Raw genomic sequence first — 17,204 nt, forward strand, 5'->3', positions numbered from 1 at the left:
CACTACACTGAAGCGACTTTGATCTCTAACCAAGAAATAATTAGTGGTTAACAATATCCCTCATATTAATAACAGTAATAATATTCCAGGACTCTATGTAAGCAGGAATTGACATGTATTTCACAACATCCAAGAATATTTATGATATACTTAATTAATACTTGGTTTTTCCTATGAAAATAATAAAGATGGTGATCTAGTACAATGCGGGGGAATGTCATGGTAAGAAGTGAAGAGGAAAGCAGGTGTGAGCCCATCCTTGACAGATGAGTCTGGCTGTTTCTTGGGAGAAAGAAGGTCTTTCCAGGTCGTGGAAATACTGAGCGCAAATGCAGACAATGTAAAGGCTGCAGAGTTTTAGGAAATAATCAAAGAGGTGTTTGGTCGCAGAAGGTAATAGGACCTGGGCGGTGAGTGTCAGAAAGAGATACCATGGAAGTTGAATTTGTCTTTGGGAAAATGGGAGCCTTTGTCTGTTTATCATCAGCAGCAAAATGACCTCCTCTGTTTTGAAAGTTGAGGCCGAAGTCCAGAAGGAAGACATTGGGACCAGCTCCAGGGCCATCCCACAGGGCAACTGGCTCTGCAGTGATGACCATCCTAGGCTGGTCCCAGGATGATGCCAGTTGCTACCAGGCCTTGAAGCACATTTTCTAGCTATTGAAAACTTTGACAGGTTATGTTGCAGCGAACACAATTGTTTTATCATCTGGTAGCTCTACCTCTATTTTTAAATAATCTTTAATCATGGTCTCCTCAAATTTCCCCAAATTTCAATTTCTTCTCTTAATTATGTAAAGCAAGCCCTTGAGATTTTACCTTCTATATTACACATCTGTCCAACAATCCTGACACCAAAATGAATTTCTTTTCCTAAAAAGGAGAGTGTCAGCTACTCTATGACTGTAGTGTACAGCATCCAGCAAAGAAGGTAATTTGCATGAACCTCCTGAAGCAGCAGCATCCTCTGAGCAGATCCTCCTGGCCTTGCTTTCCCCAGCCTTGTTCAGAGTCCTGAAATTGTTTTTCTTTGCCCCTGAAGGCCCCAGGTTCTCACAGCTGTCAGATCTGAGATTGCCATATACTGAAGCAGAGAGGTTGGTGCACAGAGTTGCAGTGACTCTGCAGGGCTGTGCCAAGCTGCTGGCACAGAGATACAGGGCTGAGTCCCCCAGCTCCAAGGTGCTTATGTTCATCTCAGAGTGATAGTCAGAGAATTGGAACCCTGAGAATCGAGCAGGGAAGTTTCCTTCTGATCTCTTTAACTCATTAACATATTCAAAGATAAACTGAGGCCCCTGACCTGGGGCCTGTTGGTACCAGGACACACTGGTGTGCCCAGAGATAGGAGAGCATCTCAGAGTCACTTGCTGTCCTCTTGTTTTGATCAGGTGTGTGGGACTTTGGGTGACTTCAGCCTGCACTGGGACTGTGGGAAAAGCAGATGGAGGATGAGCACAGGAGACAGCCTGGTGGTACCTCCTCCCCAAGGTAAAGTAGAGGACACAGGGGTGGGGGCAAGCTCAGAATGGTGGTGCTGTCCTGTCTGCAAGGACTCACCTGCTCCCAGGAGACAAAGCAGTGTCCAGCATAGGAGCCCAGGGTTCATGGCACAGTGAGGCAGGTAGCACTGCACCTGATTCAGGACTTGGTCCTCTGGGGAAGAGCCAAGTGAGTTCTGGGCCTTGATTTTCCTGTTGGGAGGGGAATACTGTGACGTCACTGTCCTCTGTCCTCCCCCTACAGGCTTCTGGAGGCCCAGTGCTCCCCACAACCTGAACTTCCTCCCTGTCCTGCAGAGCAGAAGGGCTGGGTAAGGACAGAAGCATCTGTGATGAAACAGTTGCTCGTCTGTCTGCACTGCCCCAGCTCCCAGGCTGCCCCACCACACTCTCAGCCTCCTCCCACCTAGTGCTGCGGTGCTCCATGCTGGAGCTCACACACCTGCCCATCGGCAGAGGGTGAGGAGCCTGTGACTAAACCCTGTTCTAGCTCTTCCTGGCTGTCCTAAGGTCATCTCTCCGATGCTAGATTCAACCAAATTTTCTGGTTCTAATTTTTTCTTCTTTTTTTGTCCTCAGAAAACATTACCAACCCTGAGTGGTCAATTGTGCAGAGTCCCCAAGATTTAGTCCATCTAATCAGATCCAAAGTGCACCTGGGCTGCCTGTAAATTATTAAGAGCACAGTTTCCACAGAAATAATACTAGGGCTTTATCAGCTCACAGCACAGATCTAGCCAGCCAGTTTGGGATTCAGCACCCTCAAGGCCATCTTATGTGTAGTGCTCTGGATAATTTCTGTTAATGTCTCCAGATCTATCCTGCCTTCAGAGGCTGACCCCAGTGTTCTATGTTAACTGGCTCACTTCTTCTCTAACTCCAGAGTGAATTTGGCTAATGGGAGACAAGGGCAGGAGAGCAGAGGGAGGTAGGGTCACCACCTGTCCTGACTTGTCTATGCCCTGGCTCTTTTCTTACTGCAAGATTTTATATTGGTTACTTCCCCTACCAGAGGTCATAGCACCTTAGGCAGCCTTGGTCCAAAGCTACAGTACCAGATGCTTTGGGAGCCACAACCTCTCCTACTTATTTCAGGCCAGTGTGAATAGGAGCAACAGATTCTGCTACTCCTAGGCTACTTCAGCTTCTCTTATTGGGTTCCCTTAACCCTGCCACACCTTTGCAAATACTCCTTTTATCCCTCCTTGATATCTCCAGGACTACGACTAATAGACACAGCAATGGCAAAGTGAGTCTGGTACATTTTATTTCGCCTTAAGAGAACATTCTGTCATTAGAAGTAATAAAATTTCTAACAAATATTCTGCAATGAGCATTGCTAAAAGAGTCAGGAGAACCATGAGAAATACGTATATGAAAGTAAACCATGTGACAGGTGACACAGAATCCAAAGAGATTCCAGCAGAGAATCATGGTGCATGCTCACCTACTCTGACCTATCCCCATAAAAGATGGGAGTCATAGACAAATAGATGCTTGTATTCTGTACAGTCCAATTAAGAAATGCATCACATAAGAATAAGACAGGAACATACTCATGACCACATAAAATATGGAGAAGGTGAGACATGCTTTTTGCTGAGATATACAACAAATTTAGTAAGAAAATGAGCTGGACTGATAAGGGGCTAAGACATAACTGAGAATAGCTGGCTGAAAGAAAGCTATAGAGAAAGAAAAAAATTCTCACTTGCTGTTGAAGTCATACCAAGAACCATGAGCTGTTATAAATTTAATAATTTGAGAAATTGGGCATTCATCAATCTCAGCCATTAGCCTTCCATTTTGGTGTTCAGCATATTTGCCAATTGGTGAATTGATTTGTGTGTGTGTGTGTGTGTGTGTGTGTGTGTGTGTGTGTGTGTCAAGCAAGCAGCCTGCTCTGCCTTTTGTGAGTGGAGTTCTGGGTGACTCAGCACACCCCCTTGGCAGCTGCACAGGGAGACACTGGGCACAGAAGAGAAACATGGGGTTCTCTGCACATGGGGCTTGCAACTTCCTGTGGAGTCCAGCATGGACCTCCCAGTCCTTCAGTTAATGGATCCCAATGTAAGAAGTCTTGCACCAGGACATGGGCTTCTCCCTGTTGGCGCTAAAGAGGATGACAGGCTAAAGGAAAATAAAATGTGTGTTTTATATTATTTTATAGTATTTTACAAGAAAAACAAGTTAAGGAATTCATGGATTTTAATCCAAGCCACAGTGATGGTAAGAATTAAGTTTCTCCCTTGATCTACCCTCAGAGGAACTCAAACAGATATTTAGTAAGAGACTTATAATCTCTTTTGATAATTCTGATAGCCCATTATCTTCAGGTCTAATGGCAGAGTTTGTTGCATCTATTAACACTCTCCCTAAGTGGATTGTTCACTTGTGTGTTTTATAACTTTATAACAAAAAAAGTCAGATTTTCCTGTCCTCCAGAGAACATATGCTTGGTATCCCAAGGAACCAAAGCCAAAGTGATGTTATGTGTGCTAGTGAGAATCCCAGATCACTCAAGCAGGCGCAAGCATTTTTCTTCTCCCTTGATAAGAAAGTGAAATATGAATTTAATGTTGGAAGCTACCATTCCTTGGCACAATTACCAGAATATTTCAAATTGAGCAAAATACCATTATGTTGTTTGTATTTACACATCCACACTGCAGTGATAGACCTCAGCTCACTCTAGGTTTTATGCTGCAGGAGCCCACACAGAATGAGATCCCACTACTGGGGAGTCTGGGAAGAGCTTCCAAAAAGGCAACTTTTTCTTCTGGTTGAGACGGGGGCTTCCATAAGGACTGCCCACCTCCAGCCTGTGGCTGCCCTTTTTGTGCAGAGAGCAGCTGGCTGTGGAGGGCTGCGGATGGGCTGCCACAGTGGTACAGAGAGGTCTGGCTAGTGCTCCTGGGTGCCAGGGTTGGGGGAAATGCTCAAGCTTGTTTCAAGAGACACTGTACCCTTCGGCGACGTCAACTTTGGTCCTGCTGCCACCACTACCTGAATAATGGATCAGCTTCAGCCCCTGTCTCGGGTCTTGTCGATATCAGAACATTGAATAATGGTTCCTAACCTGAACACATTCCAGGATCATCTCTTTTCTTGTCTGCATAACGTGGTGTCTTGCTGTCTGGGTAATCCCACGAAGGCTGCTGGCGACAGAAATTTTGTTCCTCTTGTAAAATATTATAAAATAATATGGAACACACATTTTATTTTCCTTTAACCTGTCATCCACTTTAGCATCCACAGGGAGAAGCCCATGTCCTGGTGCAAGACTTCTTTCGTTGGAATCCATTAACTGAAGATTCTGGAAGAGCAGAGGAGTGATGTGAGATGAGGATGAGGATGCCCTGGTGCAAAATACTATCATAAGGAAGACAAGACTTGAGAAGTAGGGGACTCTGCAGAGGAAAGAGGACAAAAGGCTTGGACCCCAGATGTTGTAAACCCATGACAGGGTTTTGCAGCTGTTTTCAGAACTCATCTGCTCCCAGGAGACAAAGGGTCACACAGAAGAGTTTGGGATTCATGGCAGGGTCACAGTGAGGAGGGGTTCTCTAAGATAAGTGCTGTGATCGTCAGAACTGTTCACCTGGGGCTCAGAGGCTGCTCTCTAGGGAACAGTCTGGTGGGCCTGTGGTGTCACTCCCCCATCCACCTGGTCCAGGTCCTTCTGACTGGGCTCAGGCAGGATGGACCTCCTCTTGTTGCCTGGGGAGGACTGCAGGGAAGATGGGGTGCAGCAGACACTCACTGGGCTTAGGGCACAGCCTGCGCCTCACTTTCACATGTTCCTTCCAGGCAGTTGCTCCTCTGTCTGCACCTGCTCCTAACGCCAAGGCTGCCTGGTCAAACTTCTTCAACTGTGGATGTCATTAAAGATTAGAGGTATTTCCTGCATCCTGCATAGCTGTAGGTAGTCTAGCAATAACTGAAAACTGCTGCAACATCTGCATAATATTGGATCCAAGCCCTAATTTTTCTTAACCCTTTCCCTCCTAGGCTGCTCTCCCAGACCCTCTCCGGAGCCAACTTAGATCCCAGTGGACCACAGTGCCATCCTGTGGCCAATAAGTGAAGTTTCATCATTGCTTCTGCAATGGCCCAAGGGATGCTGGGAAATGTCTGCAGAGTGAGCTGGGAGACTATTCCAGAAGCGCCATCCTGCAGGTTTTAAACCCTTTTCCCAACACTAGTTCTAACCCTATTACTTTGAGTTATCCAGCCTAATATCCCACCCTCATTCTAAATAACTCTTATTACATAGCTGCAGTTAAAGTCTGATTGATATTTTCTTCCTTAAAACTATCGTATAAAGGGAGCAGATTAGAATGGGATGAATGGAAGAAAATTGGATTTATCCTGAAGTAGGAAGAACATACAGAAATTTAAGTTATTTAATTTCCATTACCAAAGATGCAATACATGTCCCCCCAAATAACAATTAATGTTACCATAAAAATAAAGATTAGCAAAAATTGGGGTGATAATGAGATTGCCTTCAAGACAGTGTCAAATACATATTAATGAAAAGTAAAATTTGAATGTAAACAGTAGGATCCCTTGTAGGCAGCAAGTAAACATGAAGGGAGCAGTATCCAATGTGGAAAATAAGGATGGATAATTAAGACCAGCAAAGGACCTTCCACAGAAAATGATTAACATGTACAATGCACATCTGCATCATGATCTGAGCAGCAGAAATGGAACCAATGATTCTGGAAGAGCAGAGGAGTGGTGTGAGATGATGATGAGGATACCCTGGTGCAAAATACTGTCATAAGGAAGCAAGGAGAGAGAGCCTCCTTCCTTTGTGAGCAGGAAGGAGGTGATTGTGTCACGCTGTGGCTAAGCTGCTGGCACAGAGATACACCGCTGAGTCTGCCTGCTCTGTGCGCTGGATCTGCAGAGTGGAGACGGATCCCCTAGACCTCTCTGCAGAGAACCGATCACTGGGCAGCCCTGAATCGTCTGCTATATCCTTGCCTTGGAAGTAAATTAGAAACTCTGGGCCCTGCCCGGGGTTCTGTCGGTACCAATAAAGGACCGTATGACCTGAAATTGGATCACACCTGAGAGCTACATCCTTTCCCTTCTCTGTGACCTTGTTACTGGGGGACTGGGAGACTCCAGCACCTGTGTGATCTGTGGAGACAGAAGTTGAGAACAGAATGAAGCAAACAATTGTAGTCAACACACACACACACACACACACACACACACACACACAGAAACTGCTTGTTGTTCTGAGGACTCACCTGTCTGCAGGAGACACAGGGCTGCCCAGCAGAGGAGCCTGGTGCCCATGGCAGAGTCAGAGGGTCAGAGCAGGGTGGGAACGTTACCCGATCAGGGTCACAAGCAGAAGCAGAGGAGGAGGGATGTCCTCGGTCCTTGTCCCAACACAGAACAGTTCCCACAGTGACATCACTTCCTGTCTCAATCCCTACAATGTCAGGAACACAGGATTTATATTAGAACACATTTGAATGACTGCTTTAGATATTTATTAGCTCCTTTTAAATAACATCAATGCATCTTTTGTGTCTTCACTTTGTGCTCCAGAGCTGTCTGGACCCGGAGGCCTCACTCCGCATCTCAGAGTTGATCTTCTCATCCCACAGCTGCTCCTCTGTCTGCTGGGCGTCTTCTCTAGGATGTGCGAACAGCGCCCCCAACACAAGGCACCAAGAGGTGAGCTCATTGTCTTTCCTGCAAGACAGGGTCCCCAGTGCCATCCCCATTCATTCCCCAGCCTCCCCCATTCTCCCAGTCACAGGTGCCCGACAGGATTGTCCCATCACATGGGTCCCCTCACAATCTGTATTTAATTCCTCTCCTCTAGGACCACTCCCACCTTTGTTGGCTATAATTCAGAAAAGATACCTTGTTGGCAAACTCATAGTTTTTTTTTTTTTTTTTCTTTTTCCACCAGTAAATATATTTCCCTCCATCTCAGTATTTAATGAATGGGGATTATAATTCTGACTAAATGGTTATTTTTGATCCTCTTTCTTGACTTCCCTTGTTTCTTTCAGCCTATTCCACAAGGAGAGGTTTATCTTTCCTCTTGACTGCTTTTAGAATCATCTCTTTGTTACTTATGTTTCCGAATCTCATTATAATAAAAACATTCATCTTATCTCATATTCATTTGAATTCTAATGTCTCATCACAATCACTTATTCTCTATACTTTCTCTTTTTGAAACTTCAATTATTATATGTAAGAAAAACGGGAAATTCCAATTAAAAAGTATATATTCTACTATGCTGGAAACCACAGGTTTTTGACTCCTCATCCCTTCAGCTCTCCCTAAGTTTGCATATTTAATTTTCAATGCTGGAGTCTCTGTAACTTCTTCAGCTCTGTCCTTGACTTCACTAATAATCCCTTAGAAGCATTTCATCTTTTCTTCATTTCCATTTTGTGTACAGTGATAATCTTAATCATTTCTGTATTTAATCTTATTATTTTTTAATGTTACCTTGATGGTTTCTGACAGTCTCTTTTTTCTTCTTCATATTTCAATTCCCTTTAAATATAGTTCTACAAACTTTCCTATCTTTGAGTGGTTAAAAATTTATTGTCTCCATACACTTCTATTGCTTATTGTTTCTGCTTACTTCTCTTCATTGGTTTGTATTTTAATAGTCTTAGTAGTAGAAACATATTTATCCGACGTTAATCTGTGGAGTTCAAGAGAGGCCTGCACTGAGAGTAAAAAGAACTTCAACACTCCATAGCTTTTCCACTGTCTCCAGTCTTGTGGCCAAATTCATGGGGCCAAGAACTGTCTGTTGCACTCTGGGTTGCTAAACGCTCTCACGGTTTAGGTTCCTGGGGAACATGCTCTCAGGACAGCCACAATGGACCTTCTAGAACACAATTCTGATTTTCTGTTACTTTTCCATGATACCTTCTCCTTAAATTAGCAACTATAAGGCTGTTCCCATCCTGTTCATTCAAGGGAAAATAATATAAAAGGAACATTTTTTAAAAAAATTCTAAATCTACAAATGTGCCCTCTTGGTTTTTTTTTTTCTTTTTTATGTTGTTGTTCCTAACCTAAAACTTAAAAAAAATTGCTTAGATATTAGAATTATATAGAGAGAGTTTACCCTCATTCAGCTTGAAGAACACATCATATTTTAAATTGGATATTCCCAGACTGACAAACTGGCTCATAACGGTGCATTGTCCTTTGCTTGTTCAACAAGTAAGTGATCTTTGATGAGCAAGTAGCAGAACATCTCAGACACAGTTAATTCTAGATCTCTGCCAGGGTACAATGAATCTAGGGTGTTTCTGTTATTGGTTCATCCACCCACTCATCACTCACTCACCTGTCACACACTCATCCATTCTCTGTGAAATGAATGAGGACTCCCTACCTGGCAGGAACTGCTGGTGGTGAATGTAACAAGCTCAGCCTTTACCTTCAGGAGTTTAAAATTGAGTGGAGCACAAAAGGAATAAGACAAGTGTCAGAAAAATTGCAAGTGTGCTAAACTTTACTAATGGCATGTGATTCTATGAGAGCTTATGAGAAGGAAATTGAAATTTGACCTCAGCTGAGAGGTGAGGGAATGCTTCCAGCAGGAGGGGCTGATCATGCTGAGATCAGAAGCACAGGCAGGAGTTGGCCACTGCAGAAAGAAAGGCACCATCCCAGGGCAGAGAAAATGACCTTTGAGGTCTCTGTGATGGAAAGAAAGGAGGCACAGAAGAGGCAGCCTCAGGGCTGCAATAGAGAGGGTGGGGAGGTAGAGCGGAGAGGACCAGCAAGGCCTTTGGGGGTGACTGCCCAGATGGGAAAGGTGGGCCACAGGTAAGACCATGTGAAAATGGGGACTGGGGGAAACCCTGGAGAGAGGAAGCAATGTGGTCCCCAGAGAGAGATAGGATTCTAGATGGATCTGAAATACCAATCTTATTCCATCTTGCGGGCCTCAGACTCAGGATGATGAGTAGAAAAGTAAGAGCCTGGGAAGCCCTGGCCCCAACCCAAAAAGATAGCCTGGAGGAAAGACCAGAGAGTAAAAAAGAGACATCTGAGGCCCTGTGACCAGTCCAGGTCTAGCTAGAACTGCCTGCGGAGGCACCTGGCACAGACTGAAGCTCACACTGCCAGGACCCATTGGGCTTCCAAGATTCTCAGTGCTGAGAACCCTGCCAAGGACGCAGCTGAGTCTGGGATTGGGGAGGAGGGCAGAGCCTCCCCTGCCTTTATACTCAGAGAGGAGATGGCTGTGCAGTACTGTGGGGTCACTGCTGGCACAGAAGTACACAGATGTCTGAGAGGGTTCACCTGACTCCAGCATGAGGGAGAAATCATCAGTGTTTGATCTGGAGATGCTGTAACCATCAGGGACTTCTCCTTTGCCAGTGCTACCCGCTGTATTTAGATGATCCTTAGCCCCAATCCTAGATCTTGTCTATACCAGTACATGGCATTATGTCTCATATCCTGGGTACATCTCAGTGTCACTCTCCATCCTGCTGTCAGGATCTGAGATTTTGGAACCTGGGTGATGCCAGCAATCACTGGACCTGCAGAGAAGGAGAACAAAGCCCATGCTGCAGCCCCAATGGGAAGGCCCTGGGCCTTGAAATCCATGCAGGAGCCCTGCCCAGGACCCATCTCCCCACAGGAGACAAAAGGCCGCACAGCACAGGAGGCTGATGCTCATGGCAGGTGCTGCAGGAGGGAGGAGTCTTCTGGGTCTGTGTGTTGGTGAAACGGGAACAGGGCTCTCAAGGGAGTCATTCTGAGACCTCATTCTCCCTGCCTGCGCCCCAGAGCCTTCTGGTCGACAGAGGCCATGCCCCTTCCCCAGAGGGTCAAATCCAAAATAAATGTACCAGTGAAATTTTGATGGGAAGAATGCTTCTTTTTTTTGTTTTGTTTTGCTTTGTTTCTTGCTCGCTGTTTTTGAGTTATAACCCTTCCATGCAGCTCATATTTTTCCTTCTTTTTTTATTGCATTTTAGGTTTTGGGGTACATGTGAAGAACATGCAAGATTGTTGCATAGCCTTCCTCCCCTTCACTTATACCTGGCATTTCTCCCCATGCTATCTCTCCCCAACTCCCCACCCCCCACAGCCCCCTCCCCATTTTCCCCCAACAGACCCCAGTGTGTGATGCTCCCCTCCCTGTGTCCATGTGTTCTCACTGTTCAACACCCTCCTGTGAGTGGGAACATGCAGTGTTTGATTTTCTGTTCTTGTGTCGGTTTGCTGAGAATGATGGTTTCCAGGTTCATCCATGTTCCTACAAAGGACACGAACTCATCGTTTTTGATGGCTGCATAATATTCCATGGTATATATGTGCCACATTTTCCCTGTCCAGTCTATCATCGATGGGCATTTGGGTTGGTTCCAGGTCTTTGCTATTGTAAACAGTGCTGCAATGAACATTCGTGTGCATGTCAAGAAGAATGCTTCTTGACACACGCCTTACAAATTTTTGCTTGACCTTTATGCAAACAGTTTGTAATTCAATGTAAATTTTATTCCTGTAATAATATAATTCCTCATTAATACACTGGTGTTAGTTATCTATGTATTGCTGTAGTCTAGAATCTTAGAGAAAATCCTCATGTCTTCCTGGTGTTTTTGACTCCTGTGTCCCACATACTCCTTCAAGTATCCTTCCCTAATTTGCTTAATTGACCATAATCCTGTTGAAGTCCTGTGCCAATCTTGGTTTTCTGTCATCAGGTCTCCAAATCCCAGGGGCAGGCTCATCAACATTGGAGGAGTCATTTTGCTCTGTTTCTTGTCAATTCACTGACAGATGGGACTCCCAACAAGCTCAGTTGAGCACCTTCAGCTTCACCCAGGGCTCTTGCTTTCTGTCTCCAGGGTGAGACCGCAGCAGGCAGAACCACCTCACACTGGTGAATGCCCTCTCTGCGTGGACGATGGTGGCCACCCAGAGTTGCTGAAGACCCTGTGGGCACAAAGGAATCCTGATGAGTGAGGAACTTGGGGAGAGGGAGAAGACTTCAGGGTAAGAAAGAATCTCTGGTTTTATTTGCAGTGTCATGTTTCTTAGGGAATGTATACCTTCGTGCAGGATTCCTGCCATTAATTTAGCAATAAATGAAAAGGAACTCAAAAACTGTATCTTCGATGCATAGAGCCACGTGTTTGGAAGGACCCCACGGTTTATCACTCTGCTGTCATGATTTTTAAGTTCTTAACAGTGTTTGTGCAAAAGGACCTGCCAGTAAGTCATGTCCCTTGTTGGAAATATACCATTTTGTGTCATATTCTGCTCACCTCCCCCTGTGCTGTTTCCTTTCAGCACATCATATGACCAGGGTCTGTCTGGTCATTCAGGATCTTTGGGGCTTAGTAGTGAAGGACACAGAAATTAAAGTCACAGCTAAGAGCTACCTGGTGCAGAAAGTCACAGCTGAGATCCAACAAGCCCATGAATGGGTTTCATGTCTATGCCCAGGACTCCTGTGGTTCAAGAGACAGAAACACACAACTCAGCATTCTGGGATCCTGGTGCCCAGGACAGGGCCAGAACAGGAAGATGAATTCTAGATGAAGGCTCAGGATTTATGGGTTAAACACTTGGGGTTAAGGCAAAGAGACCCCTTCTCCCAATGTGACCTCATCTCTCAGCAAAGTCACTAGTACCACGGTTTGCTCGACCCCAGCGTTCGCAGCGTGTGAACACAAAACCAGCTGCGTGCGTGTCCTATGGGAACTCAAAATAATTTCCTTGGAGATTATTAACTTTTATCAGGATATCATTATTAAATACTTTGAGTTAATGAGTGTATAAGAAAGGAAATGAATTAAAATGAATAAATAAACTTTGTAGAATCAGCTTCTACCAGCTGAAAAGACCTTTTAAGGTTATTTCAGCACAACGACCATCTCCAGATATAATTGTCCTTACCATGGATCAAGGTAGCTCTCAAGGTTTCAACCCCTCCTAAAACCATAAAACCTTCCAGGAAATCCTCCCTGCCTTGATTATTTAGCTATGTATTCAAGAGGATTACTCAGTAGTGGTTTTAAACCAACATTAAAAATATTTGTGAACAAAACCACTCTCCAGTGATAGAAATCACGTCATTGGTTTTCTGAGACCAAGAGAGGCATTGCAGAGGTGTGGGTTGTAAAGATAGTCTACATTTTAATAGGGTGGGGATTATAAGGTCATATACACATATGTTGCTCAAAAATCACTGACCTGTTCATTTAAAGTGTATAATGTTTACATTGTATAATTCATATATCAATAACATTGATTTTAAAATGTCTCAAGAGGGATACATACTGCATTTAATTTCATCAAATAAATCATCAGAGGAAGTGTATATTAACATTTCTGTGACTTCTGAATCCTCAACCTAAGATTTCTAGGTATAATATGTCTGTATCTGCCTTTGCACATTCACATGGTGAAAGAGGCTATCTGAGATTATCAAAGGAAATCAAAATATTATGTTGGTGCAAAACTATTGCAGTTCTTGCCATTAAAAGTAATGGCAAAAACCGCAATTTGTTTTGCAGTAAGCTAATGTCTAGATTTCTGCTACATGCTAATACTTAGTGCTATTCAATTTTGTATACAGCCCTGCAGATGGACAGTAACAGTCTCATTTCATAGATTTAAAAAAAAAAAAAAAACTAAATCAGATCTGTCAGGAACTGGCCTCAGGTCTTGAGGAGCTGGTGTTAGAATGGAAATCACGGTGCCCATTCATGGTTCTTTCCCTCCACCACTCTCTCCAGGGTAAACTGATCTCTGTCCATGATGTCAGTAGAGTCAGCAGGTCTGAAAGGGACATAGGGGACAACATTGGAATTTTTTTGAAGATAGGCATCATTTGTTATGAAATGGATTCTAGTATATCACTATAAATACAGGGCTTTGCTAAACCAGGGTTAGAGTCCTAGTACTGCACCCTAATTCCTATTTGGCCAAGTAATTTAAACTATGGGCCAATTCCTCCACCTGTGAAATGAGAGTAGCAGTTGCATGTTAAGATATTTTCTGATAGCTGAATTTCTAATTAATTGAAATTTTTCTAATGAACGCTTTCTATTTTGTGTTTAATGACAATAAATGATCAGATTAATATTTTTTCTAAGTCTTCTCCATGAAGCAGAATTGAACTGTGAATGTGCATTAATGTACTCAGTGCTTGCACTTCTGCAAAGGACTCTGCCAGTCATATGACAGGTGGCTTCATAGAAACAGTCAAATATGGCACATTTTATGCTTCAGACCTTAAACATGCTATATGCCTACAATGAAGTATTTTTAAACATTTTAAAAGAAGAAAATCCAGCCATATATGGCAATGTGGATAACCCTGCATGACATTATGCTAAGTGAATAAGACAGGCACAGAAAGACAAATACTGCATGATTCTGCTTATGTGATGGAACCTAAATAATCAAACTAATAGGAAGCAAAGATGAAGGTAATTTCCAAGGGCTGCGGATTGGTGTAAATGGAGAGTTGCTGTTAATGTGTACACAGTGTCAGTTAAGCAGGATGAATAAGATCTAGAGATTGCTGTACAACCCTTTGCCTGTAGATTACAATACTGTAATGCACATACCAAAATGTGTTAAAAAGATAGATTTCAAATTACATATTCCTACTACAATTAAATTAAAAGACTATCTTAAAAGGGACTACTTAAAGACAGAAAAAAAGTAAATTTGTATAATTTAGAAATCAGTAAATTAGTTTAATAAGGAAAACAACTTTTAAAATAAATGCAAATCTTAACACTCTAAAAAGCAAGAAACTTTTTTTCACATAATTTTTTTCCTTTTCATGTCACAGAATATCTTTTACGAAGAAGGATCCTCAAAAAGTTTATTGAATAAAATAATAAGATTCACAAATGAATAACAACAATTCATGTTCATTTTCCTCAAGGTGTATTATATCAGTTACAGAAAGTCCACAGTGCAGAAAATTTTCTTTCTTTTTTTTTTCCTACAATGGAGAATGAATGTATATGCTTGACCTAAAAGTTCCTTGGGCTTGTCAGGGAAGAGATTTTAATGACCACATATGAGACATGAACTTCCCCTCCTGCTAACAGAGATCTGAAATGAGGAAGCCAGAGAAGAGGACAGATGTGCAGAGCAGGTAGGTGTCCAGAGGTGTTGAAGGAACCAGTACAGCCAGTTACTAAACATGATACCAGGGACAGCTGCTTCCCTGTAGATGTACAAACAGGTAAAATAATATTCACTCTGCCTAATACCTGTGAGTATTAAAGCAGATCACAGGTAGAAGCAGCAGAGAGTGCCTAGGAAAGACCTGTCAGCTCCGCAGGGCCTGAGACCCTCTGTCTGTCAGGACCCCCCTCACAGTCACTTCCTGAGTGGGACAGGAATGTTCCTGGCATTCCCTTGGGGGACTGGCCTTTCCCAGTTGCTCTCCCTGCAGGCCACCCCCGCCTGCTCTACGCATTGGCAGACCCCAGGCTCTGCTGCTTCCTGCACCATTCCTGTCCTACACAACCCTGAAATTAAAAGTGGGGCAGGTAGAACACAGTCCCCACATGGCACATGGCACCTTTTCTCTGACAACCCCTGTCCCTTTCCTGACACTGATTCCCAGTCCTTGGCACCCCAGCCCCTTCACCCTCCGCTCCCATGGAGAGGCAGAGACACTCCCTGCTTGGTGCAAACTGAGGCCCCTATATCCTATCTTCCCCTGGACAGTCCCAGGAGCTACTCTGAATTCAAACCACCACCAGATGCCAGCAGGCAGCCAAGCATTCCCTTCAGCCCTCCTCTCCTGGGTCACCCTCCACCCCTCCCCAGGATTCCCCATAGCTTTGTGGAGCCACAGAGCCTCCAAGTGGCCAATGTTCATAGTCTCACAGATTCACACCTTCTGCCCTGATGAGCTCAAGATTCTCCGAGCCAAGAACAGACATGGCCCCACTCCAAGCCGTGCAACCCCCACCCTCTCACACACCCCCTCTCTATTGCATCCCCAGAAGGGTTGGTCTAGGGTGGAACTTCAAAGTCACCCTTGGCCAATGGAGCCAAAAGAACACATCTTGATTGCACAATAAGCTGCTGTTACATCATTGTAATGAGTATCATCAGATGGAAAGGAGGAGCCAGAATTATACAGGCCACAAAATGAATCAATGTGAGGATATCAAGCAGATCCAGGCTAGAAACAGGACATTCCAGAGTTCCCTTTGATTAATCAGACCCACGCCTTTTCACGCTTTGTATTTAGATTTATTATTGCTAGACTTTAGACAGCACATTCTCTAAAGAGAATTTTTCAATTTTACAAATTTATTTCTGAATTTATAAAAATCTTGAAATAAACTACCCTAGTAGATGTAACTTATGCAGATTCAATTGGGTCTGATATTTCCTATCTCTACCTAGAAGTACCCAGGAGCTCTGCCAATGACCCAGCACCTCTTAGTAATGCCACCCTGAGAAACTATATCCATGCAGCTAAGTCTCCACAGAAAACACACACACACACACACACACACACACACACACACACACACAATATCAATTAAAATTTTTTTTTAAATTTTTGCCTTAAGTTCTGGGGTACACGTGCAGAACATGCAGGTCACACAAGTATACATATGTGATGGTGGTTTGCTGCACCTATCAACTCATCATCTAGGTTTTAAGCCTCCCTGCATTAGGTATTTCTCGTAATGCTCTCCCTCCCCCCTTCCCCTCACCATCCAACAGGCCCCAGTGTGTGTGTTCCCCCTGCTGTGTCCATGTGTTCTCATTGTTCAACTCTCACTTATGAATGAGAACATGTGGTGTTTGGTTTTCTGTTCCTGCCCACACACAATATATTTTACTTGTAAAGGATGATGAGATTCCATTACTGAGCTTAACTAATTTTTCAGTTTTTTAGGTTGATTTCTGAGAAGCACCTTTGATGATGTTCCAGTCCCATCAAGTCTCTAAAAACATGGCTGTGGAAAGTGTGGTTATGCCTAATAATTTGTTTTTACAGGATCGTGAGACTACAGCACAATTTTATTTGCTCCAAAGGAATATTTGCAAATTCCAGCCTTAGATAGAATTAGGATACTTTATAGCACTGACCACCAATTCTGACTATGAAGACACAAGTTGCTCAGAATGCTGCAGAAATTGTACGAAAAACTGACACTAAGAATTTTCATTAGATTTCAAGTAAGAGGAGTCCCATTGAAGGGAAGATAGTGATTAATGAGACTCCATGATTCTATGTAAATGTACATTAGCTTATTCATTTTACAAACATCAAATAGTATTAATTATAAAGTCAGCTTTTCTTATGAAAATAAAGAAAAGAAAGTGCTACAGTCCAGGGCAGGGTGTGGTGGCTCACACCTATAATCCCAGCACTTGGGAGGCCAAGGCAAGTGGATCACTTGAGATCAGGAGTTCGAGACCAGCTTGGCCAACATGTTGAAACCCTGTCTCTACTAAAAATACAAAAAATTAGCCAGGCATAGTGGCATGTGCCTATAATTCCAGCTACTTTGGAAGCTGAGACATGAGACTCACTTGAACCTGGGAGGGTGGAGGTTGCAGTGAGCTGAGATCATGCTACTGTATTCCAGCCCAGGGAACAGAGTGAGACTTTGTCTTAAAGAAAGAGAGAAGGAAAGAAAGAAAGAAAGAAAGAAAGAAAGAAAGAA

General features: G+C 43.6%; 2 gene segments (V, D, J or C); both read right to left on the reverse strand.

The window, feature by feature from the left end:
• Positions 1–668: 668 nt before the first annotated feature.
• LOC116527997 lies at positions 669–1,914 on the reverse strand. The segment is given in 2 exon segments: positions 669–1,429; positions 1,561–1,914. Coding segments are annotated over 2 exon segments (651 nt in total).
• Positions 1,915–6,348: 4,434 nt separating this feature from the next.
• Positions 6,349–7,118, reverse strand: LOC116527996. The segment is given in 2 exon segments: positions 6,349–6,656; positions 6,770–7,118. Coding segments are annotated over 2 exon segments (357 nt in total).
• Between the last annotated feature and the right edge of the window lie 10,086 nt (positions 7,119–17,204).

Source organism: Sapajus apella, unplaced genomic scaffold, assembly GCF_009761245.1.
Source record: "Sapajus apella isolate SASKATOON/1434 unplaced genomic scaffold, GSC_monkey_1.0 scaffold56, whole genome shotgun sequence".
NCBI lineage: Eukaryota > Metazoa > Chordata > Mammalia > Primates > Cebidae > Sapajus > Sapajus apella.